General features: G+C 38.4%; 1 protein-coding gene across 1 annotated transcript in view; it reads left to right on the forward strand.

Annotated features, from left to right (window-relative positions):
- Positions 1–27,644, forward strand: part of LOC126177352 (pleckstrin homology domain-containing family D member 1-like) — a 200,263-nt gene that overhangs the window by 99,332 nt on the left and 73,287 nt on the right. Inside the window, exon 8 of the mRNA XM_049924449.1 lies at positions 4,651–4,741. Coding sequence (XP_049780406.1) covers positions 4,651–4,741 — 91 coding nt within the window. The remainder of the gene's footprint in view (positions 1–4,650; positions 4,742–27,644) is intronic.

The following is a 27,644-nucleotide window of genomic DNA, read 5'->3' on the forward strand; positions in this document are numbered from 1 at the left end:
GGTAGCACTGTAGCTGCAAGGTACAGACGTCAACTGAAAAGTTATTTTAATCAAACTGTAGGGTGCTAAAATGGAGTGTTATGGGTGTGGTTTTGGTTATGGTGTGTTCCACTCGAGGGGCTATCTGTCATGTGGTTGAGATACATGTCAACTTTATAATTACCTTGCAGTTGCCTTTTGTGAAGTTACAAAGATGTAGTGGGCTTGCTGTGCAATGCCACTAGACTGTGCTGTGGGACTTCTTCATCTTATGTAGTTGGGGCTGGTGCTGAAAGAACTTTGATCTGTTAAGACTAGTAAATTATGTAAATGGTTTTGCAGTAACTCTTCTGTATTTTACACACAGTGTTTCCATGTACAGCTCCCATTACAATTGTGGGTGAAAAAATCTCTCTTAACTAGTAGCTCCAAACAGATTACAACATGCGTTGATCTTCTGATTTGACATTTCAGAACAGAATGACAGTCCTCATTTATGATCTTCAGTTATTTGTGAGTTGACATTGTTGTCCACACCCTTTGCTCCATGGCTTCCAAGACACTGTCAAGCCATGACACCAAAGCAGAAGTGGGTCTCCACAGCAGGTGGAGAAGCACACTTGCCATTGTGCCTTGATATTCTGAGCAGCCACCTTTTACATCCATCTGAATACATGGCAAATCAGAGGAAGCACAGTGGGATGTTCCACACTTAAGAACTGCCTAAACAATGTTTTCAGTTTACATGAACATCACTCATTGGCCTAAATGGTCAGATGTGGAACATGCTATTCCTTAGAATTGACATGTTACACCATAATCATTAAGATGTATCTGAAATAGACAAATGATTTAAGGTGCAGAATGATTCCTTTAGATGATCTATGAATAGGTTTAGCAAAGGGAGATGCAATATATGTATATATATTTCGGTTGTGCAGTATTCAGTGAATTATTAATCCTTCTGTTCTATGTAACTACTAAACTAAACTTACCCCAATCAAACAGACTTTTAGTAAGAGAGGTGATAATTTACATAAGACTACAAAAAATATTAGATGTGTTTCTGCCAGTAAAAAAGATCATCTACTGGTACTAGAAAATAACAAAGAACAGAAGTCAGAAAGAAAACCAAAGGTAAGTGCTCAGCCAAGTTACTCAGAAAAAGTTGTTTGTAATTTTATGCTGTTCCATGAAAATGTTCAGTCTCTGTGCAATAAATTGATATAATTGGAAATAATGCTTTCAAATGAATTAAGTGGCACTTCTGTACTATGTCTTAATGAGCACTGGTTAAGAGAGGATATATTACAAACAGTGAATATGAAAAACTGTGAATTGGCCGCCTACACTTGTAGAAAACAACTTCAGTGTGGTAAAAACTGCATCTTTGTCAGAAAAGGAATAGCTTACAAAAATACAGAAAAACTAAAGAGACTAAATAGGGAAAAGGATTATGACATATCATCCATAGAATTACCATCACATAAAACAACTGCAGTATACCTTTACGGATCTCCTGATGGAGACATAAAAAACTTTCTTAAACACATGGAAACGCATTAATTCTAACTGTAAAAAATAAACAAACACTCCTCATATGCAGTGATTTCAATATAGACTTTAGCAAACCCCATAAAATAAGAACAGAACTATTGAATATCTTAGTTTCTTATAACTTGAAAATCACAATACAGTCCCCAAAACAAGAAACTTGCTCTAAAAAATCCACAGTAGACCAAATAATAATTAACTCTAATTAACAACATTAGAAAGCAGAATTAATAAACACTGGACTTGGAGACCGCCATGGACAAACAGTAGGCTTCAGTATTGAATGTGATAAGACCAACAAAATGACAAGTACACATGAGACTAGATCTTACAATGATCAGAATATTGAAATATTTAGAAATCATTTAGAGAAAGAATCAAGGGAACGAATTTATAGTGTTGGAAATATATATGACAAATTTAATATCCTTATGAATACAATTAAATATCATTTTGATTTAACATTTCCACCAAAAATCAGGAGGTCAAAATTCACTCACACAAACAGATAGATGTATCACTACGGGTATCAGAAAACCGTGAGCGGAGAAAAGATTCCTCTACAAAGTTACAAAAACATGTCATACCACAAAAGAATTTGATAGGTATTTTAAAAACTATAAAATAATTCTCAGGAAAGTAATAAAAAGTGCCAAAATGATGGAAAATGACAGATACATAAGAAATGCATCTAATAAAATGAAAGCTGTTTGGAATAGTACAAAAAAAGAAACACGAAGTAACAAAACAAAAACTAATAATATACATTAGAACGAAAATTCACACACCATTTTCAAACCAAAGGAAGTAGCTAATACATTTAACAGTTATTTTGTAAATGTATCAGAAAAACTTATCGAGCAAAAGGTTACCCATAAACATCCCTCACAAATAACATCAAAAATTGAACAGGTAGAAAACACAATATTTCTCATACCAACTAATACACAAGAAGTACAGCAAGAAATCAAGCTTCTAAAATCAAAACATTCATAATGAATAGCTAACATGCTAGAGTTTGATGTAAAAAAATGTGTAGCCTTGATTACTGAACCATTGAGATATCTTATAAACTTGTCCTCAATTGGCAGCTTTCCAACATGTTTAAAAATTGCTTAAGTTAAACCACTACACAAAAAAGGAAGCCAGGAAGAGTTGTCAAACTATAGACCAGTTTCTCTACTGTCTGTGTTCTCTAAAATTCTAGAGAAACTCTTTTATAAAAGACTGTCAAATTTCAGAAATAAATTCTATATACTAATGGAATCTCAACATGGTTTTAGGAGAAATCATTCTACTGAAACAGCAATCTTTCGTTTTCTGTATGAAACTCTTCAGGCCCTAGATAGGCAGGAACATACCTCAAGTATATTCCCGCACTTGTCAAAAGCGTTTGATGCCATCGGTCATGATAAATTACTAGGTAAGACTGGGGTATTAGGGGAGCAGCGCATAACTGGATTAAATCATACCTCCATGAAAGAAAACAGCTCAGTAAAAACCCATCATTCAGATTTATTAGCAGTCAAACACGGAGTTCCCCAAGGTTCCATATTGGGTCCAATTCTGTTCTTACTATATGTAAACGATTTACATATAAACAGTGAAAACAGTAAGCTGTATCAATTTGCTGATGACACAGGCATCTTAATTACATGAAGTAGCAAATAAAACTTTGAAAATGGCATTAAGACCGTAACAAAGAAGACAGTACAGTACTTTGATGCAGACAGTTTGATTATATATCTGGAAGTTGAAAAAACAGGGAGTACAAAATTTCTTGGTATATGGAGTCAACAAAACATGGAATGGGATACACAAGTGGACTATGTGAACAAAAAACTGAGCAAAAATATTTTGTAATGAGTGTAACAAGAAAGTGCATATCACACGATAATCTCAGGACCATGTATTTTGATTATGTTCATTCAATGTTGAAATATTGTGTAGGGTTTTTGGGGAAACTGTGGAGCTAGTCAGAAATCACCTAGATAGCAGTAAAAGATTATTAAATTAATGGAAGGGTTAGATCAAAGATCTTCATGCAAGCAGCTATTTAGGAAAAATAAAATTTTACCACTTCCATGTATTTATATACTTGAAAATGCAATTATTATTAAAGGAAAACTAAACAGCAGCAGTCCGAGCATCACCCATAATGAATCTGTACATAACTAGCACACAAGACAAATAAATGATGTACACGTACAACAGACAAACACAGCACTATTACAGAAAGGCATACTCCACCCTGGCATCAAATTGTACAATGCACTACCCAAATCCACAAAAATAATAATGGGCTTAACCAAGTTCAAATCAACTGTGAAGGATTACTTTGTCGAGCACTACTTCTTTACAGTAAGGAAATACCTAGAAAAACAAAACTGCCTCACCGATTAAGACTGTTTTTATAAAATGTATAGAGTAATAAAATATTGTATACTTTTATCTTTTGTTAAAACGATGTCTGAAAAAGAAAAAAATCAAGGAATGTGTATTGTAATTAATGAATGATCCAATATTGTTTGTACACTGTACAGTCCCAGATTCGCAGGACCAATACATAAATAAAATAAATAATAAAAAATAAATAACTAGATAAAATATGCATTTTGTTCAGATGATTCATAATGAGATCCTCAACAGTGTAAGAAAAAATGCTGATTTTTGTTCCACAGATGTGAAGAAGATGGATTTTGTGCAACACATTGTTTTATATTATTAATAACACGTACATCAGTTGCTTATACTAAGAAACTTGTCCATAGAACAGGAGGAGTTGACCACTAACAAATAATTTATAGTCTTCTCTTAAACTGAACTTTATTAGTCACAATTTTTGTATGGTTGCAAGTAAATTATTGGAGACATGTTTCTGAATAATTGATACCTTTGTGGACTGATGTGACTGACTAAATCTTTATGCAGATCATTCTTATCTCTGGTCTATTATTCTATGACCTGAACCATTGGTTTTGAAAAGAGAAGTATTATTTATGACAAATTTTGTTGATTAATAAATGTATCATTCAGTTTGAAGTTACATAAACATAAACAACATGAAGTGTAATTGATGCATCACAAATATAGTAATTATGTTGATTATTTTTACAGGTATCAAGAAAATGAATTACGAGCAAAGTTATTGGAGGAAGAAAAACAGCTAATTTCAGAAGAATCGTCAAAACTTCTATCCTCACTGAATGTATGTTTCCAGCTGGACACTATGTATGTTATTCAGGATCTTATAGAACAAGCATGTGTTACTACCATACTAAGCAAAATTTAAATGTGTATTTTATAATCATATTCCAGTATAAATGCTCAAGCTTCTTTTGGTGTCTTTCAAAAGGTTGATCTTTTATTTATAAGGTTTACAACTTCATCAGATTAAACTTTTTCAAAGTTATCACTTTCACCACTTACCTTTCTAGAATAAATCGTAGCATTTTATTGAAAAAAGTAACAGATATACAAAATTTTCTTTAATAGTTATTGACTGTGAATATAATGTGGCTGTAGGGGGGACCTTCCTGACAGAATTTACGACCCTTCAGCAGAGATACGTAGAACTATAGTTGAAACTTACATCACTTCTGTGAAAAAAAATTAAATAGTAAACTTTTCCATGAAATAATATAGACATACCACTGGAAATCTAAACTATTGTAGCCTGTGACATGTTAAAAAAGAACTTAACATGTTAATAATATTTAATTTACATTGAATATTGAAATCTTCCAGTATTATGGGTCCAGTTTGCTAACTGTGCAGTTGTAGCTAAATGTGAGGGCTTTAAATCATATAAATGATACTTTGATCCTTACTAATAAACTTGGCTATCATGTCCGACAAATTATAGTCAATTGGCTCTTACATTTATTCATGCATCTCCACCTGTGATTCACACCATGAAATGAATGTATTAGTACTGTGCGATGAGTCATGGTTCATGTTTAAGCAGGTAAGTAGAATTATTTCAAATAACTTATTAATATAAAGTGTAATATTATCTTTTAAAATGGCAAGGAAAGTTATGGTAGAATGTAAATAATGTACTGAGTAGTAGAAGTATTGAATTGTTGACAAGCACACAAAAAAGAATGAATACTGTTATATCCCTAGCCAAGTGGTTTATATGATAGCAAAAACTCAAAAAGGTCCATCTTGATGATGTGTGGTGGGTGCCCACTGTGTTGATTTCAATGATCATTGGGAGTGGTGACGAATTGGGAGGTGCTGTGGACGATTAGCGCCACTGTACCATGAGGCTATAAACATGTGGGCGATCGAGATGCTGGTCGAGGTACAGGAGCAGCTGACAGAATGTCTAGAGGCTGATTATCCCAGTGAAGGCATGAGACAGGGAGGTAAATCTGGTGCCTTTTAGTGTAACTAGCTGTTGAGGAGCTTAGCGGTGACCTAAGTACCCATCAGTGGAGGTATGCAGCCGTGGTGTCACATGGACGTCTGATCATGCAGATGCAAATAGATGTCTGCAACAGCAACACAGTTTACTGTGACCTGTGCACCATATAATGCTGTGGTTTGTGCCTCCAGATGCTGTGGTGGCTTCATGAGGCTTGATGGTAAACAACCCAGCGAACCTTCTGTTTACAAACAACCTCCTGAGGTAAAGCAGGGTGTGTACCTGACCTGCAAAGCACACCCTTGAGGGTAGTGGCCACTTATGCAGGGGCCCAGTCCTGCATACACTACACTCCTCTCCAAAGAGAGACAGTGCAACCATCATAGAGAAGTGCAGTACGCAAGTGAGGAGACACCGAGCAGCCACCACAGCAGATTGGAATGAAACAACAGGACATCAGTCAACGGGGTTAAACAAGTGACTTAGAAGCAACCACATCTTGCCAAGTATTGTAACACAACCAAAACGTTTTGCAGAAAAGACTCAAAAGTTCAGCACAAGTTGCATGAATATGTGGAACCGAACCAGTAAAAGATTGAGAGAGAGAGAGAGAGAGAGAGAGAGAGAGAGAGAGAGAGAGAGAGAGAGAGAGATCCTCCTGATAAAAGGACAAATGCGAATGGCCACTATCTGCTGTAGGTGATGACAGGGAAAGCCAGGAGTAGGCAGGACTGGTGGCAGAGTTTTCAAGAAGTCACGTGCCGAGGCCTGTTGGAACACACGACACTATCAGTGTCATCAGCAGAGACGGTCAGGCCGGCCACAGGACAGCTGTGATGGTGGTGGCAACAACATATCCAGGAACAGCCTTGGGAGGGTCAACCGCAACAGGGCTGGCCTTGACTGCAGAAGTGACTGCATAGATGGTGGCTGTGGCATTAGCAGGCACGGTTGGTCGAGTCACCCATGACAGGGCCAGCAAGACAGCAGGTGTCGGTGTCAACAGGGCTGGTGATGGCAGGACGGGCAGCTGTGACTGCTGGTGGTGACTGGACTGAAGCCGGAGGGCGAACAAAAGAAAGATGGTGCCCAATGATGTCACATGCAAGGGCTGGGCTGATACCATAGAGTTTCCTATCAGAAAACTCTGTGAATGAGAAACAGAGTGACACACAGTATGAAACATTGCAAGAAACTTGACAGAAGGTGGCACAGCTGCCTGTGTTACTTAACTTAGTTATCTTTGTTTCTGTTATTATGTTTAACTATTGATAATATTGGGTGACTGTACAATAGTACTTACATCTAGCTGTTTTCTAACCCATAAAATGTCGATTGGTGCTACCACTGGCTAATGATTTCTTCATTTTCATGTATCATAGGTGAAACAGTTACTGATTATGGCATCTATATTGCCATATTTCGATTGTTAATGTTGTTGTGGAAGAGATTTTTTGTTGACCATGGCCTTTCTGATCTATTAAGTATTTATTACTATTTATTATTTATTTACTGTACTTTACTATTTATTCTTATAAATGACACTTTGATCCTTATAACTAAATTTGGCTGTTGTGTCCAACAAATTATAGTCAATTGGCTGCAGTACATTTATTCGTACACTTCCATCTGTGAGTCACATCATGAAAGGGATGTTTTACGAATGTGCAGTGGGTCGTGGTTTGTGTTTAAAGAGATAAGCAAAATTATTTCCAGTAACTGATTACTATAAAAGGTACAGCAGGGGCCATACCTAGCCCACATAGAACATCTGTGAGTGCAATGCCTGGTGCGCTATGGCTAGCCCTGAATATAGTACAAAAACTCAAAACTTCATTGGCCAAATACTTTAATCAGCTAGAGAGCATGCACGAGGAAGTGCGCGCACGCTCAGATATGATAAAAAAATAGGTTAAATATATTTGAATTTTTTTTTTCAAACACGAACACACAGACAAATTTCAAGCTTTCGTAACCCACGGTTGCTTCATCAGGAAAGAGGGAAGGAGAGGGAAAGACGAAAGGATGTGGGTTTTAAGGGAGAGAGTAAGGAATCATTCCAATCCTGGGAGCGGTAAGACTTACTTTGGGGAGGGGGGGGGGAGAGACTTACCTGCCCTGAAATGAGATCCATCCTTCACGAAATCCTCCCCACTCCACCAAGAGTGTCTTTCCGCCGTCCACCTAACTTTCGTAGCCTCTTGGTTCATCCCTATGAAATACCCACACCACCTTCCCTACCCTCTGGCTCCTACCCTTGTAACTGCCCCCGGTGTAAAACCTGTCCCATGCACCCTCCCACCACCACCTACTCCAATCCTGTTACTCAGAAGGTGTACACGATCAAAGGCAGAGCCACGTGTGACAGTATCCACGTGTTTTACCAACTGACCTGCCTATACTGTGAAGCTTTCTATGTGGGAATGACCAGCAACAAACTGTCCATTCGCATGAATGGACACAGGCAGACAGTATTTGTTGGTAATGAGGATCACCCTGTGGCTAAACATGCCTTGGTACACAGCCAACACATCGTGGCACAGTGTTACACCGTCCGGGTTATCTGGATACTTCCCACTGACGCCAACCTATCAGAACTCCGGAGACGGGAACTTGCCCTTCAATATATCCTCTCTTCCCGTTACCCACCAGGCCTCAACCTCCGCTAATTTCAAGTTGCTGCCGTTCATACCTCACCTGTCATTCAGTAACATCTTTGCCTGTGTACTTCTGCCTCGACTGACATCTCTACCCAAACTCTTTGCCTTTACATATGTCTGCTTGCGTCTGTATATGTGCGGATGGATATGTGTGTGTGTGTGTGTGTGTGTGTGTGTGTGTGTGTGTGTGTGTGTGTGTGTGTGTGTGTGTGTGCGCGCGCGCGTGTGAGTGTATACCTGTCCATTTTCCCCCTAAGGTAAGTCTTCCTGCTCCCGGGATTGGAATGACTTTTTACCCTCTCCCTTAAAACCCACATCCTTTTGCCTTTCCCTCTCCTTCCCTCTTTACTGACGAAGCTACCGTGGCTTTCGAAAGCTTGAAATTTGTGTGTGTGTTTGTGTTTGTTATTGTTTCTATCAACGTACCAACGCTTTCGTTTGCTAAGTTACAGAATCGTTGTTTTTAGATATATTTTTCCTACGTGGAATGTTTCCCTCTTAGTATGGTAGTAACACATGCTCTGTTATATATATAAAAAAAGAGTGAAACATATTATATTAAGAGGGAAACATTCCACGTGGGAAAAACAAACATGATGTGACTTACCAAACGAAAGCGCTGGCACGTCGATAGAGACACACACACACACACACACACACACACACACACACACACACACACACACACACACACACACACATATACAGACACAAGCAGACATATGTAAAGGCAAAGAGTTTGGGTAGAGATGTCAGTCGAGGCGGAAGTACACAAGGAAATATGTTATTGAATGACAGGTGAGGTATGAGCGGCAGCAACTTGAAATTAGCGGAGGTTGAGGCCTGGTAGGTAATGGGAGGAGAGGATGTATTGAAGGGCAAGTTCCCATCTCCGGAGTTCTGATAGGTTGGTGTCAGTGGGAAGTATCCAGATAACCCGGACGGTGTAACACTGTGCCAAGATGTGTTGGCCGTGTACCAAGGCATGTTTAGCCACAGGGTGATCCTCATTACCAACAAACACTGTCTGGCTGTGTCCGTTCATGTGAATGGACAGTTTGTTGCTGGTCATTCCCGCATAGAAAGCTTCACAGTATAGGCAGGTCAGTTGGTAAATCACGTGGATGCAGTTACACGTGGCTCTGCCTTTGATTGTGTACACCTTCCGGGTAACAGGATTGGAGTAGATGGTGGTGGGAGGGTTGCATGGGACAGGTTTTACACCGGGGGCAGTTACAAGGGTAAGGAGCCAGAGGGTAGGGAAGGTGGTTTGGGGATTTCATAGGGATGAACCAAGAGGTTATGAAGGCTAGGTGGATGGCGGAAAGACGCTCTTGGTGGAGTTGGGAGGATTTCATGAAGGATGGATCTCATTTCCTCCGCACTCCACCAAGAGTGTCTTTCCGCTGTCCACCTAACCTTCGTAACCTCTTGGTTCATCCCTATGAAATCCCCAAACCACCTTCCTTACTCTCTGGCTCCTACCCTTGTAACCGCCCTCGGTGTAAAACCTGTCCCATGCGCCCTCCCACCACCACCTACTCCAGTCCTGTAACCCAGAAGGTGTACACAATCAAAGGCAGAGCCACGTGTGAAAGCACCCACCTGATTTACCAACTGACCTGCTTACACTGTGAAGCTTTCTATGTGGGAATGACCAGCAACAAACTGCCCATTCGCAGGAATGGACACAGGCAGACAGTGTTTGTTGGTAATGAGGATCACCCTGTGGCTAAACATGCCTTGGTGCACGGCCAGCACATGTTGGACAGTGTTACTCCGTCCGGGTTATCTGGATACTTCCCACTAACACCAACCTGTCAGAACTCCGGAGATGGTAACTTGCTCTTCAGTATGTCCTCTCTTCTCGTTACCCACCAATCCTCAACCTCTGCTAATTTCAAGTTGCCGTCGCTCAAACCTCACCTGTCATTCAAAAACATCTTTGCCTCTGTACTTCCGCCTCGACTGACATCTCTACCCAAACTCTTTGCCTTTACAAATGTCTGCTTGTGTCTGTGTATGTGCGGATGGATATGTGTGTGTGTGCGAGTGTATACCTGTCCTTTTTTCCCCCTAAGGTAAGTCTTTCCGCTCCCGGGATTGGAATGACTCCTTACCCTCTCCCTTAAAACCCACATCCTTTCGTCTTTCCCTCTCCTTCCCTTTTTCCTGACGAAGCAACCATGGGTTGCAAAAGCTTGAAATTTGTGTGTGTGTTTGTGTTTGTTATTGTCTCTATCAATGTACCATCACTTTCATTTGGTAAGTTTCAGAATCTTTTTTTTAGATATATATATTGTGTTTCATACTAGAATGTCATGTTCCCAGTTTGGCACAGCTTTGCCACAGGAAACACGAAAGCGGTCGAAGACGTCCGTATTCTGGTCGGTTCATGATCGTTGTCAGGAGGAGGCTAGTTTTTGATTACGCAAAGGCTTCTATTATTTGGAAAAGAACAACCCGGATTTCTTTACGTAGTTAGTATGAAATTTATAATCACCTAAGGGACCTTTAACAATGAACAATAGAAAAAAATTGTATTTGCAAATGAAATCATTAATAAATGGGGCAGCTATGAGTTGTATAGAAGACAAGGAGCGGCCTTCTGTCTACGACCAGGATGGCACAGTATTCTCTGCTGTAGTAAAAGGCTGTTTGATATTTACAAAAATAATATGACATGGAGGTAAAAAAAAAAATAAAGGAAAAGAATAGAATAAGAAACCTAGTAAACACCAAGTATATTCTAATAATTCTCACAAGCAATTAGGGCTTATTTATAAACAGTATAACTTACATAAGTACTTTTCTAACTGTATGGTGCAATCAGATTTCAGCCTGTCCTGTACTAGTTTCTTGGTTCACGTTTTTATCACAAATTACAGTCATTACTTTTCTCCTTCCTTCGAGACAATTCTTGAACCGTGCAACACCTTCATAACAATAACTTGCCGATTTACAGTATCGAACATAAATTACTTGAATTTTATAAATTAATAACTGTTGTCTGCACGCTGGCAAAACCACTCACTTTTATGGCTTAAAGATGACCTTCTTTACGCTTTCACATTACAAGCAGAAGTATGATAAAATCTTAAGATCCACAAAAGCTTTTACTGTCATCTTTTATTTAGATCGAAGCGGAACGTTCAGTTCAGCTTCTGTTAAAATGTTTCTTTGACTGCGCAATCGATGTATTAGCGTCCGCGCTAGATGCGCATCTTTACAGTTATGTAAATTATATAAAACAAATGTCTTTCAAAGAATAGGTCTCGTCTCATAAGTTGATCATTTAATATACAGATAGGTGAATGCCTTTCCAAGGGTACTCACAGCTTTCATACTATGGAAATCCCATAATGTTACAGTGTGCGCGCCCACACACACCACACACCACACACACACACACACACACACACACACACACACACACACATACACACACATCTAAGAGGGAAAATTATGGCAATTTATTCCATAATGTTTCATGAGTGAAACAAAAAGGAAAACTCATGTAGGGAAAACTGGAGCAAACTCGGTCACTACCCTCAAATACTAGTATGGTCTGTGCTGACCACATTTACTGCTTAGCTTCACTTATCAACATTTTCAACCTAATGCTGTGTTAGGCTTCATCAAGTTGAAAAAAAGTTGTAGGCTAATATACCACAGCTAATAGCCGCTTAATAATGCGTCTGATATGGGAGGAGATGCTGGATGCTAGCCTGTGGGAGAAAAGAGAAGCTTGGAAGAGGCTCTGTATATGACTGCATAAGCAGAAAGTTTCATGAAAAAGAAGAAGAAATCTTAATGTTGTTCAGAATTTCTGTGTATCTCCTAACACTTTTTTGGATGTTATTTACAGGGTGTACTAGGAACTGGAGTTTGTTTTTATAGTACAAGCCAAAATTTTGCGTGTGCTGGTTAAACCATGGTTCACTATATCACTATTCTCTTGCTGTGTGGATGTCTATTTCATTTGGCATAGTTCACTTCATCTGACTGAGCATTATTTATGCACCCTCACACATTGTTACAGATGTTTAGCACATGATTTGGAAATATTTTCTCAGTTACTTTTTCACTGAAATTGTGATGATGATGATGATGATGATGATGATGATGATGATTGGTTTGTGGGCTGCTCACCTGTGCAGTCATCAGTGCTCATACGAAGTCCCAATTTTTACACAGTACAGTATTTTTTAACCCAATCCAATCTAGCCACTGTCATGAGTGGTGATGATGATGATGACAATGATGACGATGATGATGACAATGATGATGATGATGATGATGATGATGATGATGAAAAAGAAGAAATGATGAAGACAATACAAATACCCAGTCTCCGGGCAGAAAAAATCCCCAGCCCAGCCGAGAATCGAACTCTGGACCCCGTGATCCAGAGGCAGCAGTGCTCGCCACTGGACCACGAGCTGCGGACTTTGAAATTGTGAGGGTTTCGTTTTTTGTTTACAACTTATTTCTTGCTGTGCTTCCTCTCAATGGTTCATATAATATTTTCACTCTCAAGGGTTCTGAGTGAATATTTCTTCAGATGCATAGCTATTTTGTACATAGAACTGTCTGAGAAACCTTAATTTATGTGGGATGCGTAAAAGGGTTTCTTGGTGCTGCTTCGGATTATTGACTTTTGAATACCTTAAGCTGTAGATCAAAATATGTCATGTTGTTATTGTAGGTGATGTTTGGTGGATCATTATGCTGAACATTTTAACTTAATATGGGTGAGATCAAGACCTCTTTCTCTTTCTTTAATGTACATGTTGCATAAAAGACTTTAAAGGTGTTTCCACTCCACAATATATCACATATGCCATTGTTCTACCATTTCTTTTGTGATGCTAAAAATATGTGCCATGTTCCAGTGTTTTAAGAGAAAATAGATTTTTTTTGTTAATTCAATATTCTGCAAGAACAGTAAATTTCTTGTGGTACTTCATTTTGCTGCTGTCTTAAGTGAGAAGAACGTGAATGTTTTAATGTGAGACATAATTTTCAAAGAGCTTGTGTGCATTCGTACGTTCAAAGTATTAGATGAGTTATCCAGTCTTGATTGGACAGCTTATAAAAATATGTTGAGCATTAATGTATTTTGCTTGCTGTGTATATTTTTCCAGTCTTGATTCTGCATATTGTAGCATGTTTTCATAATAACTGATTTAATGTAATTATCCGAGTGCCATTGGTATTGGGGCCCTTGTCTGACCTCTGTATCTCGATGGATTCATAAGTTGACCATTTGCAAGCACCAGTTATTGAGAATTTTATATTTACTTTCTTGAAACATTTAATACCAGATTTCGTTGCCACATGTTGAAGTATTCTTGGCCCACCTATTGAAAGCCTTCTGAGAATCTAAAGAAAGGACAGCTAGTGGATTTTTCATCTGTTTCTGCATAAGCTATGCAATCACAATAGGCAAATGAAGCATCAAAGCTGAATCTTTCAGAAACATCACAGGGTTGACAGTTGCTGATTACTTTGCCCATAATCATTTATAGGTGGGTGGCAAAACAGTGAGAGTAATCTTACCGTTTGTTTAAAAAAATATTATATACCTGCAGTGTCTGATAAAATATTCACCACTTTTCAGTCTTAGGATTATATTGTATTTTTATTGGTCTGTTGTCTACCAAAGCAGCTTATACATAATACGAGGGCTATCCACAAAGTACATTACGTTTTGGAATTAAAAATAAATAAAGTATTGGAATTTTTTTTATTATATACAGATGAAAGCCACACTTAAATACTACTTTTCTACATAGTTGCCATTTAAATTAAGGCACTTATCGTAGCGATGGAAGAGCTTGGAAATTCCTTTGTCGTAAAATTTGGCTGCCTGCGCCTTCAACCACGTGGTTACCTCTTTTGGGACAGAAAAGGTGTGATTTTTGTGGGTTTCCTGGAAAGAGGCACTACAATAAAAGGTATTGCCAAACTCTGCACAACATCAGAAAAGCAACACAAAACAAGCGCAGGGGAAAGTTGGGCTCAAAGATCTTGCTGATTCACAACAACGCCCGGGCCCACATAGCAAATGCCACTCGTGTAGTTCTCGAATCTTTTAAGTGGGAGTTGTTTCCTCATCTGCCGTACAGTCCCGACCTGGCACCGAGCGACTTCCACTTATTCCCAGCAATGAAGAAGTGGTTGGCTATGCAGCGTTTTGATGACGACACACAGCTTCAAGAAGAGGTAACCACATGGTTGAAGGCGCAGGCGGCCGAATTTTACGACGAAGGAATTTCCAAGCTCGTCCATCGCTACAATAAGTGCCTTAATTTAAATGGCAACTATGTAGAAAAGTAGTATTTAAGTGTGGCTTTCATCTGTATATAATAAAAAAAATTCCAATACTTTATTTATTTTTAATTCCAAAACATAATGTACTTTGTGGATAGCCCTCGTACTTTGGACAAGCCACTTTATATGTATACAGAGGTGAAAGTGATTTCTATGCATACATATTTAAAATTACAAATAATCTATTTCATATATTTCAGTATTCCTCACTGTAGTAAAACCAATGACGTTGTAAATATGACTGTAAAGAACTTCCAAAGTTTTTGATCTCAGTATTTTATTTTATGTTTTTGTAAAGTTTGTTATAATGTTTAACTCCCATGTGGACAGTACCATTTCAGCATAGGGATGTGTAGATTTGGGTGATTTTTGTTTTGTCTGGTAAAGTTGTCATGAATATCACAGTTATTTTGTGATCTACTGTCCTAACATATTACATTTATTTCAAAGAATACAAGGGTTCCATAATGTTGGTACAAGGTGATGGAGGAAAACCAGAGATCTTCAGCAGAAGTTTTGCATGAGGATGATGATTCATTCTAGAACAGTTGTTGATATCGAAGTATCAGTCGTAATTTAATTTATCATTGTTAATCTCTTTATGATTTCACAATATTGTTTGGAAAATTGTATTAGTGTCTGTTTGAGTAGCATTTCTTCTTAGAGTAGTCTTCAAAACAGTGCATCTGTCTCTTCAGAATACATTAATTTCAGTGGAGTCAGTGATCTTTGGCAAGAATTATGGAATGTTGTTTCCAGTGGTACCCTGTGTGACAATTCATTGTCCATTTGTTCCATGAATTCCATTTATTGTTTGCATTGGAACCAGTCTTTTTTCTTTGTTATAAGAATGGGATAGCTCATACTGTTTAATTGTTAACCTCAGTGCTTTAAAAAAAAGAATGGAATGATGTCATTTCTTCTTTCAGGTGGTGTTGTGCACATTAGTAAAAGTTTTCATAAAAACTTTCTCTGTGTTATATTCTATTAGAACACACTGGATAATTCGTTTCATCCATCCATGTACTACAAAAGCTGTTGCAGTTCATGACAGCTTCTTGTCATGTGTAGGGACTAACAACATGAAGGGCAGGCTCTCATGGACGTTATTGGTTTAGTTTACAGATTATGAAACTTCGTTGTGTCATTTTGTATTTGTATGATAGTTGTAGAAAAAGTAAAAAGCAGTAGTGATCCTGAAACACAAATGATTAGGTGGAGTTGTTACTAGCTTTGTTTAAATTTATCCATGTTATATGGATGTTGTTTGAGGTCTGTGACTGTATTATAAGATTATGTGGAATAATTTTATACTGCTGAGTCAATTTTTACTAATATTTTACTAGCACAATGCGTTTCGGCAGCATAATGCCACCATCAGGTGCGTTGTACAGTAACTTATACATCAGCTGATAGGTTATGTACATAACCTATGGCAGCATGCTGCAGAAATGCATTGTGCTAATAAAATATTGGTAAAAAGTAACTGCAGAAGTATAAAATTACTCCACATAAACTTGTTTTGTTGTTATTGTGTGTAGAGATGTGTACACACAACCAATTCTGGTTTGTCCATTTCTGTGGTAATATGGGAATTGTGTATTGAAGATCTCAGTATTGTCCTGTACGAAAAAATAGATATTTTTTTTATACTTGGATGTTTGTTTGGCATAGGATGCTGAGCTTCACTTTTGAGCATGCAGTTAAAATCTCACGAAAGCTTTTAGTTTGTGTTTGTTTCTGTTTAGTGATTGGCATGCATTGGTAGTGAAAAATTGACTCATTTATTCTCTGATCCTGAAGGCTCACACATGTTAACAAGAAGCATATTAGACACTTTGAAAGTAATATCCCCAACAATTAGGCAAGGTTTATCACATTCTGGGCTTCCTATCTGTAATTCACTAATATTTTATTACACATTTCTTTTCTGGTTCACAGCAGATAATCTGTCTGTTCTCCTCCTCCTCCAGTTGCTCTCTACTAGGAGTCCCTACATGATCAATATTGTTACACAATATTTCCGGATGTGCAATAATATTGAAAGTGTGGTGGTTAGATTGTAAGGATGTGCAGTGATACTGAGCACATCAAAAACTTTTGAAATATATTGTGCTGCCTGGAAGCAGTGTGCCATCTGTGGTCAGTATTGCCAGTCTCTTGCACATTATGGTTTCTGGGCACCTTTCTGTTTGCTTGTTGTTGTTGTGTTGAAAATGAATTTAAAACAAGACTAAAGAGTGTTCTTATTAGAATGCATCAAATGTATAAATCATTGCCAGCATTGTGGGAAGTTAGGGCAGATGAATACAAAAAAAAAAAAACAGAATTATTGAGAATAAATCAAATCGTATGATAGGTTGCTCACAAAATAAAGGGAATGGTACCCTACAGCCATGAATGAAAATGATTATAAAAAATTTGATCAATACAAAGCTCAAATACTTTGAAGTGGAACTGCACTTGTAAGTTTCAAGTCTTTGAAAGAATTACCAGCAGCATGGTATCATAGTATAACAGAGAGGCGCTGACTTGTTCAAATATGAATCTGCCATTGTAGTGTTTTGTTATTTGATCAAGAAGATAAGGGTGTCTGCAGAAATTTATGTACAGGGGTGTGGATGGGGGGAAGAATATTAAGATTGCTATTTTTTATATTATTGGGTTGGTCAGTTTCAAGAAGTCATGCCACAAAAATTAAATTTTACAGGTGCAAAAAAAGCTTATTATATCACAGAGAATTGATGGTACCCACTGAATATTTGTCATAAGCAAATTATTTTGATACTTAAAACCAACCAGCAAACAAACATAAATTATGCAGCAGTTGCTAACGCCATAGTATTTTCTCCCAACAAACAGCCATGTAATGCTACATTTGGCTAAATGAGAGTTTTAGAGGTATTGTAGAAAATCACTGCTAGAAGTGTATGAGAGTTTTATAGTGAGTAAAAACCATGTACGCCAGGTTCCAGAGAGGATACCTATGCAGGGGGACAACTATCACGAGTCACGTAGCAAATGTTGGACCATCAACACCTGAAAAGTTATTATATTATATCTTCCTCCCTCCCTCCACTCATCCCCACACCAGTCCATTAGAAATAGAATACAGTAGTAAACTGCACGGGCTTCCACATCCAGTCTGTTGACATAAAAGTTTTCTGGGTATGGTACTGCATCATATTATTTAAAAAAAACTGGAAGAAAGCCTCTGTAACCATGGCATGGCCAAATCATTGATTTCATCAGTAATAGTTTTTTATAACATTACACGGTACCGCACCCAGAAAACTTTTATGTCAACTAGGATATAAACTGTAGTGAACTGAAGTGTGTATGGAGACAAAATACTGCACAGGGTGCATTAAACAACTATCACATTCATCTCTCAAATGTTTAGGTTGAAGTAGAACTATATTTATTTGCATCTCACTATATGAGTGATTTATTTATAATGTTCCATAAATCTAATTATGAAGAGCCACCTTCATAAATGTGAAATGGGTCATGATATGCAGCCCAGGAGGAATGGTCAGTGATGGGTATGACAGAAATGCTCACTTGAAGCAAAAATCTTTGTATGGACATATGTCTGTCCTACTCTTGAATGGTTTCTGAGATAGAACACATTTAATTTACATTTGTTTTTGGACTAGTGGCATGCATGTATGTGTCTTACCCACCTAATCTTTTTGATGTTTTATTCTATCTGAACCTATCTCATTGCTTTCAGCTTCATTGCTCAAGATGTCTTTCTACTATAAAAGTAGCCCATTGATGTGCAGTTGCCTATGGTGTATTATGAGTGAAGTGGTGTGAGGGATTGAGTGTATGTCAGAGAGAAGCATTAATTAGCTATGTTTGTAAACATGCTGCAAAAATGCCACACATATGCACTGATTACGAATATACAGATATGGTGTATGTTTATGGCTTCTGCGACTGTAGTGCTGCAGCTGCTGTTAAAGAATACTGTTGGCACTTTCTGACACATTGTGTGAAACAAGTATTCTTCCAAGTCACATTTTTCTTCTGAACATGTAGTTCAACAGCATATGCAGCAATAGCAACTCATTGTTGAAATGATGCAGCATAGTAATACAACTAGCACACAGTGACTTTCTGCTCATATCAAAGTCCCACAAACATTACATGTGGAAAACTCATACACATTTCACATACAGCGTGTCCACAATCTTCACATTGATGGCAATACCAAAGGACTTGAATAAATGACAATCTTCATTTGCTTCCAATACTATTCACTGATGAAGCCTTGTTTACATGGAATGGAATCAAAATTACATGTAATAATCATTTATGGTCAATGGAAAATACACATGCTACACTGGAAACCAGTTTTCAAATTTGTTTTTCAGTCAGTGTTTGGTACAGCATGATTGGTAACTTGTTGATAGTTGTAGTCATTTTAGAAGAGCAAATGATAGGACAGAAAATTCCTTTGTTGCACATCTTGAGGACATTCTTTTGGCCACTCAGACTGCAATGTATTTGCAGCACAACAGAGCCCCTCCAAATTTTAGCAGGTGGGTGAGGGAACATCTCAGCCGCACTTCCTGTGATACTGGGTTGGTCATAGTAGTACAATCAACTGACCATCCAGATCCCCCGGCCTAACAGCTTTAGATTTTTATTTATGGGGTTGGATGAAGTTTGATGTGTACAAATGAAAGGTGAATATGGAAGATGCATAGCTGGTTTGCATCACAGATGCTGCTAGCGTCATTACGTAACATGCATAGGCCTCAAACAAGCAACACTTGAACACATGTTGTCCCAAGAGTGCAAAAACACAGTGTATTTGAGACTTCGATACTTGAACATTTATTGTGAACTATACAACAACTGTAATGTATTGTGTGTGATAATGCTTAGAGATGAATGTGTCAAAATATATATTTTTTAATTCATACTTTGTAAAATGCATTTTGTGAGGTTTACTAACTGTTGTACATGTGTACCTGTGTATACCTGACATTGCATTGAATGGTAAAGAAAATAAGTAACAATGCATGTAAACCAGTTGGGATAGGGCATATGCTCATATGAAGTTTTTTGCTTCAAATGATCGTTTCTGTCATATCCCTGAAGTAGCGATTAAAAGATAAACCTGACATGGCCTTAACAATGAACGACAACAACAACAACAACAACAAGTACTACTACTACTAATAGTGAAAGTACTACTACTACTACTACTAATACTACTACTACTAGTAGTAGTAGTTGTGTTAGTTCTTAGACAAGTTAAATTTAACACAGCAGAGTAAATAGGAAAGCTGCTACTTTGTAGGGAAAAATTGTTGATGCCTCTCAGTTATATTAAACAGCTGCTGTTTGACAGCTATTACTAGAGCAATCTTTACATGGCAGCATTGATATTTATCAGAGACGATAATTATAGATCCTGTTTGATATGAAGGTTTCTACTTTGTGCAAAACAACATGAGTCTTCAAACCTGTAATCAAGTTAACCAGATTTTTAAAACAGATCAATGTTTTCACTTTAAATTTTAATTTGTAGGAATCCTCAGTTTCTTGCATTATGTATGATGGGATCCTGCTAAAGACCAGAAATCAGAATCCCACTCTGAACTTTAGACAAGCAGGGAAAGTTGACATGAAGACAATTTCTGTGTCTTCTATTGTGTTATATAAACCACACTTTCACTGAAACTAGTTCTTAATATCAGCAGTAAATATTATTATGGACCATGAGCACCCTTCAGAGGAAGTAGAGGATGTTAGTGACCCATTTCCTTTAAATTAAAACACAAAGGAATTACAGACATTCACTGCAAATGGGCATTGATTTAAATCAATGGGGAAAGTTGAAAATTTGTGCTGGAGCAGGATTCAAATCTGTGTCTCCTGCTTACTAGGCAGATGCTCTGAGCAGTAAGCCATTGGGGCACAGTGATCATTGCAACTGCACGGACTACTCTAGCCCGCGTCCCGTTGGACGCAGATACTCGACTTATCGACACACTACTAATTTAGTGCCCCTTGCTCATTATCCTCGTTACTCGCAACATTTCACTGATTCCTGTAAGAGTTCGAGCCTGGCCGTCCTTTTGTGTGTGTGTGTGTGTGTGTGTGTGTGTGTGTGTGTGTGTGTGTGTGTGTGTGTGTGTGTGTGTGTGTGTGTGTGTAAATCCTGCTCTGAATGTGTTGCAATAATTTTGTGAAGCGTACAACTATTTCACAGCTATACATAGGCTTCTTTCTTTATTCAGTGTGTAGCTTACATTGTATGGTGTTTAGCTTGCATCGTGCGGCTATTAAGTTGTGAGTGGAAAGTGAACACAGTTGGCGTAGGAAATTTTTTATTTGACATCATCATCATCATCATCATCATCATCATCATCATCATTTAAGACTGATTATGCCTTTCAGTGTTCAGTCTGGAGCATGGCCCCCTTATAAAATTCCTCCATGGTCCCCAATTCAGTGCTAACATTTGTGCCTCTTCTGATGTTAAACCTATTACTTCAAAATCATTCTTAACCGAATCCAGGTACCTTCTCCTTGGTCTGCCCCGACTCCTCCTACCCCCTACTGCTGAACCCATGAGTCTCTTGGGTAACCTTGCTTCTCCCATGCGTGTAACATGACCCCTTCCATCTAAGCCTGTTCGCCCTGACTGCTACATCTATAGAGTTCATTCCCAGTTTTTCTTTGATTTCCTCATTGTGGACACCCTCCTGCCATTGTTCCCATCTACTAGTACCTGCAATCATCCTAGCTACTTTCATATCCGTAACCTCAACCTTGTTGATAAGGTAACCTGAATCCACCCAGCTTTCGCTCCCATACAACAAAGTTGGTCGAAAGATTGAACGGTGCCCAGATAACTTAGTCTTGGTACTGACTTCCTTCTTGCAGAAGAGAGTAGACTGTAGCTGAGCACTCACTGCATTAGCTTTGCTACACCTCGCTTCCAGTTCTTTCACTATGTTGCCATCCTGTGAGAATATGCATCCTAAGTACTTGAAACCATCCACCTGTTCTAACTTTGTTCCTCCTATTTGGCACTCAATCCGTTTATATTTCTTTCCCACTGACATTACTTTCGTTTTGGAGATGCTAATCTTCATACCATAGTCCTTACATTTCTGATCTAGCTCTGAAATATTACTTTGCAAACTTTCAATCGAATCTGCCATCACAACTAAGTCATCCGCATATGCAAGACTGCTTATTTTGTGTTTACATATCTTAATCTCACCCAGCCAGTCTATTGTTTTCAACATATGACCCATAAATAATATGAACAACAGTGGAGGCAGGTTGCAGCCTTGTATTACTCCTGAAACTACTCTGAACCATGAACTCAATTTACCGTCAACTCTAACTGCTGCCTGACTATCCATGTAAAGACCTTTAATTACTTGCAAAAGTTTGCCTCCTATTCCATAATCTCGTAGAACAGACAATAACTTCCTCCTAGGAACCCGGCCATATGCCTTTTCTAGATCTATAAAGCATAGATACAATTCCCTGTTCCACTCATAACACTTCTCCATTATTTGCCGTAAGCTAAAGACCTGGTCCTGACAACCTGTAAGAGGCCTAAACCCACACTGATTTTCATCCAATTGGTCCTCAACTAATACTCGCACTTTCCTTTCAACAATACCTGAGAAGATTTTACCCACAACACTGATTAAAGAGATACCTCTATAGTTTATTTGACTTCAAGGAAAATTAGGAAGAAGGTGATGTTCAACCAATAACAATCTTATTGTGACTCACTTCTCTGCTTGATGAAAATAAGCACATAAATCATGCTGTGTGTGAGTGCTATTATGGGGATAGATTTGGGATATTTTTTATAGAATGAAAAGGAAATTATAATTCACTTTTTAGTTCCACAATTGAGGTGAAGTAGAGCAGATACATCCTGGTGATAAAAAAGAAATACATAATTGTCAAAATGTTGCTGCACTTTAGGTTTTATGCTAATATTTAGATAATGTATTTCTTTCAATTGATTATAAATACTAGTTTATAACAAACCTATGGACAAAATTTCTTACTGTTTTGAAAAGAATACATATGTAGGTTTAATAACGATAAACAGTGGTGTCAGAAGGGCTTCATATCCCTTGTTGTGCCTCTTGAATGGAGTGACATGTATGAAAACGGTGGAGAAAAGAATGTTAGCTGGTGCTAAAATGTTAAAAACGCTTTTCTTGGATTATGTGGTAAGTTTACACTGTTCATCTTTTCTACTATTTTGCACACATTTTCCGCATTTGACTTACAAAATTCATAACCTAACATTAAACCCTTTCGAGACAGGAATATGTGTTTCACCTCATTCAAGAGAAGAAATAAAGCATGTATTACGACAAATGACACCTGATGATGGACCCACAGGGTCCAAAATGCATTGTGCACGTAATCAAATACAAAAAGTTGTGACTGAAGGCTTTTTGTAATTCGTACCTCCAGTGTATTGAATACAGTCACATTTGTAGCTGCGAAATATGGATAAAATTATAATGTCAAGATGATTTTTTTTATGTATGGAGATGAAAGAAAGAAATGTAATTGAGCATCAGAAAGAAATTTTTTTTTTAATAAGGTTGGAGTGTTCCATAACAAAAGACCATCAGAAATGTGAAATGGAAAGGTTTATAATTGACTAAACCTCCCAGTTTCCACCTGAGACAAGAGACTCATACTATTTTCCAGCAGACATTGCTAATATATTGTAATTTTCCCCTTCCCCCAGTCCAGAGTTGAATGTGTAAGTAACTGGATAAGTAAAAAATATCTACTCACCAAGCAGCAGCAGGAGAACACACATATCAGCCTTCAGCTCCGGGTTTGGTTTAGATGCATTGACGACATCAATGCCATATGGACTTATGGTTAGGCTGACCTGTTAAAATTCCTGGAATCTCAGATACCTTCTCCCAATTAAATTTCACGTGATCCTATTCAGAATTCCTTGTTGCTTTGCTTGTTGATCTCATACTCATCGAAGGCCAGCTACACATTTCTATCTACTTGAAACCTGCTAACAAGCAACAGTACTTACATTATGACAGTTGCCATCCTTTCCATGCCAAACATTCTCTCCCGCACAGGCATTCGAGGCAAACATATTTGTTTGGATGCAGTCTCCTTACAGCAATACACAACCATTCTCACGTCAGCCTTCACTGGACATAATTACCCCACCAGCCTAGTTCAAAAACAGATTTCCTGGGCCATCATATCCAATCCTGGTAATGCTGATTTCTCTAAAACACAACTTTGGAGCACACCAATTGTCACACAGTATTATCCTGGTCTTGAATGTGTTAATCAGCTACTTCGACAAGGCCATGACTTCCTAATATCATGCCCTGAAATGAGATCCATTCTGTTGGAGATTTTGCCAATCACACCAATAAAAGCGTTATGTAGCCCTCTCAATCTTTGCAATACCCTTGCCAGACCCTATACTCTCTCTGCACCCATCTCCCTACCCTACGGCTCCTATCCCCGTGACCGTCCCTGCTGCAAGACCTGCCCTACGCACCCTCCTACCACCACCTACACCAGCCCCGTAACTTGGAAAACATATGCTACCAAAGGGAGAGCCACCTGTGAAATGACACGTCATATACCACCTGTTATGTAAACACTGTTTGGCATTTTACATTTACATGACTACCACCAAGTTATCAGTTAAGATGAATGGACGTAGGCAGAATGTGTACACTGGCAACACAAATAACTTTTGCAGCGCATGCTCTACAGCATGACAGTTCTGACCTTGGTGCCTGTTTCACCATACACCATGTGGATTCATCCCCCAGACACCAGTTTCTCAGAAATCCGCAGGTAGGAACTAGCACTACAACGTGTCCTTGGGTCTTGTCGCCCACCTGGCCTTAATGTATGCTAATTTCTTTTGTCTCAGTATGTCTTCATAGTAACTACTCTATTCTTCACTTCATTTTAGTTTTCTACATCTTTCATTTTCTGATCCAGCTATTTTTCGCCTCTCACCTTTAGTGCACTTAGCTTTTCACTCAAAACAAATCATTCACGATATTTTAGCAGTAATCTCTGTCTTGCATATTATCCTGTCTTCCACGTTTAAGCTCTCAGGTTTTCAAATCTCATCCAGTTCAGTCCCCAACAATTAGTCTTTTTTTCTCATCCCATCCTGTAAGTCTCCGATGACCCAGGGTTCTGAGGGGCTTTTCTGAACTCTACCCCTTTTCCTAAATCTCTCCAGTCCTTTTGTGTCAGCCCCCTCCCTTACCCTTCAACTTTTGTGGCTAAAGAAGGAGCCACTGGCTCCAAAAGCTTACATACCTAAAACCTTTTTTTGTGTATATGTGTTCTCTTGCCGCCACTTGGTGAGTAGGTTTCTTTGTCCATCCAATTGCTTTATATTGTCAAAAATTGTTGTATATTAAAAGCTTTAATGATTTAGTTTCTTTGTCCTTGGTTAACCCAAGGAGAAGGAAGGTGCAGTGTTTTTCCATGAATAATTTATAAGATGCAGATGAATTCCATACTAAGTCCAACATTTCCTACACATCATGGCCAATTATGTTGGAACATGATGTACATTAACCAATGTTGTGTCATCACCATTGCAGATTAGTGACTGAGAGCATACAAAGTTGAACAAATTATTGGTATCAACATTGAGGAAGAATGGTCCCAGAACATAGTTCTGTGACACACCTGTTTTTGCTTCATTCTCGCCAGATTGCAAGAGGAACTGAGACAAATCATCTCCTGTTGCTTAAATGCAAATTAGTTACAGTTAAGGCAAGTTATTAGTCATGCATTGTTCAAGCTTTGCAAATAGATTATGAGCTCCCTCCCCCCTTGAATCAGTGTGTAGGACTGGAAATGACCTGACCAGTGTTGGGGAGAACAGTGTGGTGGCTGTGGGCAGGTGCTGGATGATGACCCAGCTGGTACCTCCAGAGCATTGAAGTTCTGGCTTGTGGGAGGATGTGAAGAGGAGGGAGCTGGCTCCTTAAATTTCAGTGTCACCAGCGTCCGCTACCCCACTAGGAGGGGAATAGGACCTAAGTCCATAGGAACCTCCAGCAATAAGCATAAAGGAGATAGAAGGACCAAATGTTTGTCATCCATAGTAAGATGTTGGAGATAATGGTACTGCGGTAACCCTTTGTGTGGCTGAGATGTCTCATCAGAATGCTGCAACTGGAACTGGTTATGATGCGCAGCCCCCATGCGATCAGCACCAGGATCATTTGTCTGCCTTGTTGCACCCAAACAAACATGCCCACACTGAAGCACCCTTCTTAATTGGCACAAGCAGGTGGCAGTAGTAAAAGTTCAAGTACCCTTCAGTTGGAACACTCCCCCCCCCCTACACGCGCGCGCGCGCGCACACACACACACACACACACACACACACACACACACACACACACACACACACACACCTCCACCTGCGCCCCCCACCCCCAGTTGTGTCTTAAAGGTGCGGACGACGTTCATCTAGGCTGTTGGAGGCAGAGTGAAACAAAGAAATTGTGACATGTTTGATGCTATTACAGTGCAGAAATTGTGGCAGGCAACCACTGTAAAATTCAGCCCATTATCTTCAATTAAGGAAAAGTGATGAAAAAAATCACCAAGGTTGAGCTGCATGGCTCCTGAGGAAGATTCGTCAAAATTTGTATACAGGCAATCACACAGCTTGGTGGATTCCAACCAAGGGGTATAGAACTGTGTGTGGCAAGGAACCATGCACCATCTCCCACAGTTAAGTGGTGGCCAATGGGAATACGACTATGTATTTTGGTTTCAAAATCAAACATTCAAAATACAACATAATAATCAACCTATGAAAGAAGTTGACACGGTCAAATTCCTGGGACTAAATGTGGACAAGAACTTAAGCTGGAATACACATATTTACTTCCTACCAAATAATCTAAGCAGTTTTGCATTTGCAATGCAAATACTAGCAAATTTCACTGACTTGAGTACATGAATAGTTGCTTATCATAGCTATGGGATAATTTTCTGGGGAAGTTCTAGTAATGTATGTTGAATACTGAAACTGCAAAAGAAAACTGTCTGATACATGTGTACTGCACAGCAAACAGAGTCTTGCTGCCCTTTATTTTGGAAACTAGGAATCCTAACTGTTCCCCCCATATACATTTATGAAATTATAATCTTCCCACACAGCAGACAAAAATTATTTGAGGAGAATGATTTTAACCATACATAAAAAAAGGAATAAAAATAATTTAATGATTCCCACACACCAGTTGAAATTATATGCACTGACTCCACAGTATATGGTAATGACAATATATAACAAGTTAATGGGGAAAAACATTTTTAATATGAATCCAGAAATATTAAAAATGAGACTACATTGAATTCTATAGGATAAATGCTACTATTCAATGAAAGAATTCATAGAGAATGAAATGATAATTTGAGCAAGGGATAATTAACTGCTAGATTTTATTGCATGTATACATAACAAAGCTGTATTGTTATTATGATGCTGTTTGTTATTATGATGCTGTTTGTTAACATCAGCTGTTCTTTGTAATACTGCTGGTTGCTACACCTTATAGGCCAAACAACAATGTACCATTCGTGTAATGTCATTGTCCGTTCACGGCCAGTTATGTTCGATCATCTGGCTGAAAAACATGCTGCAATAGTGGATCCCACTGACATGTTGCTGCGAGTTTCGTAGAATT

Source organism: Schistocerca cancellata, chromosome 1 (genome assembly GCF_023864275.1).
Source record: "Schistocerca cancellata isolate TAMUIC-IGC-003103 chromosome 1, iqSchCanc2.1, whole genome shotgun sequence".
Taxonomy (NCBI): domain Eukaryota; kingdom Metazoa; phylum Arthropoda; class Insecta; order Orthoptera; family Acrididae; genus Schistocerca; species Schistocerca cancellata.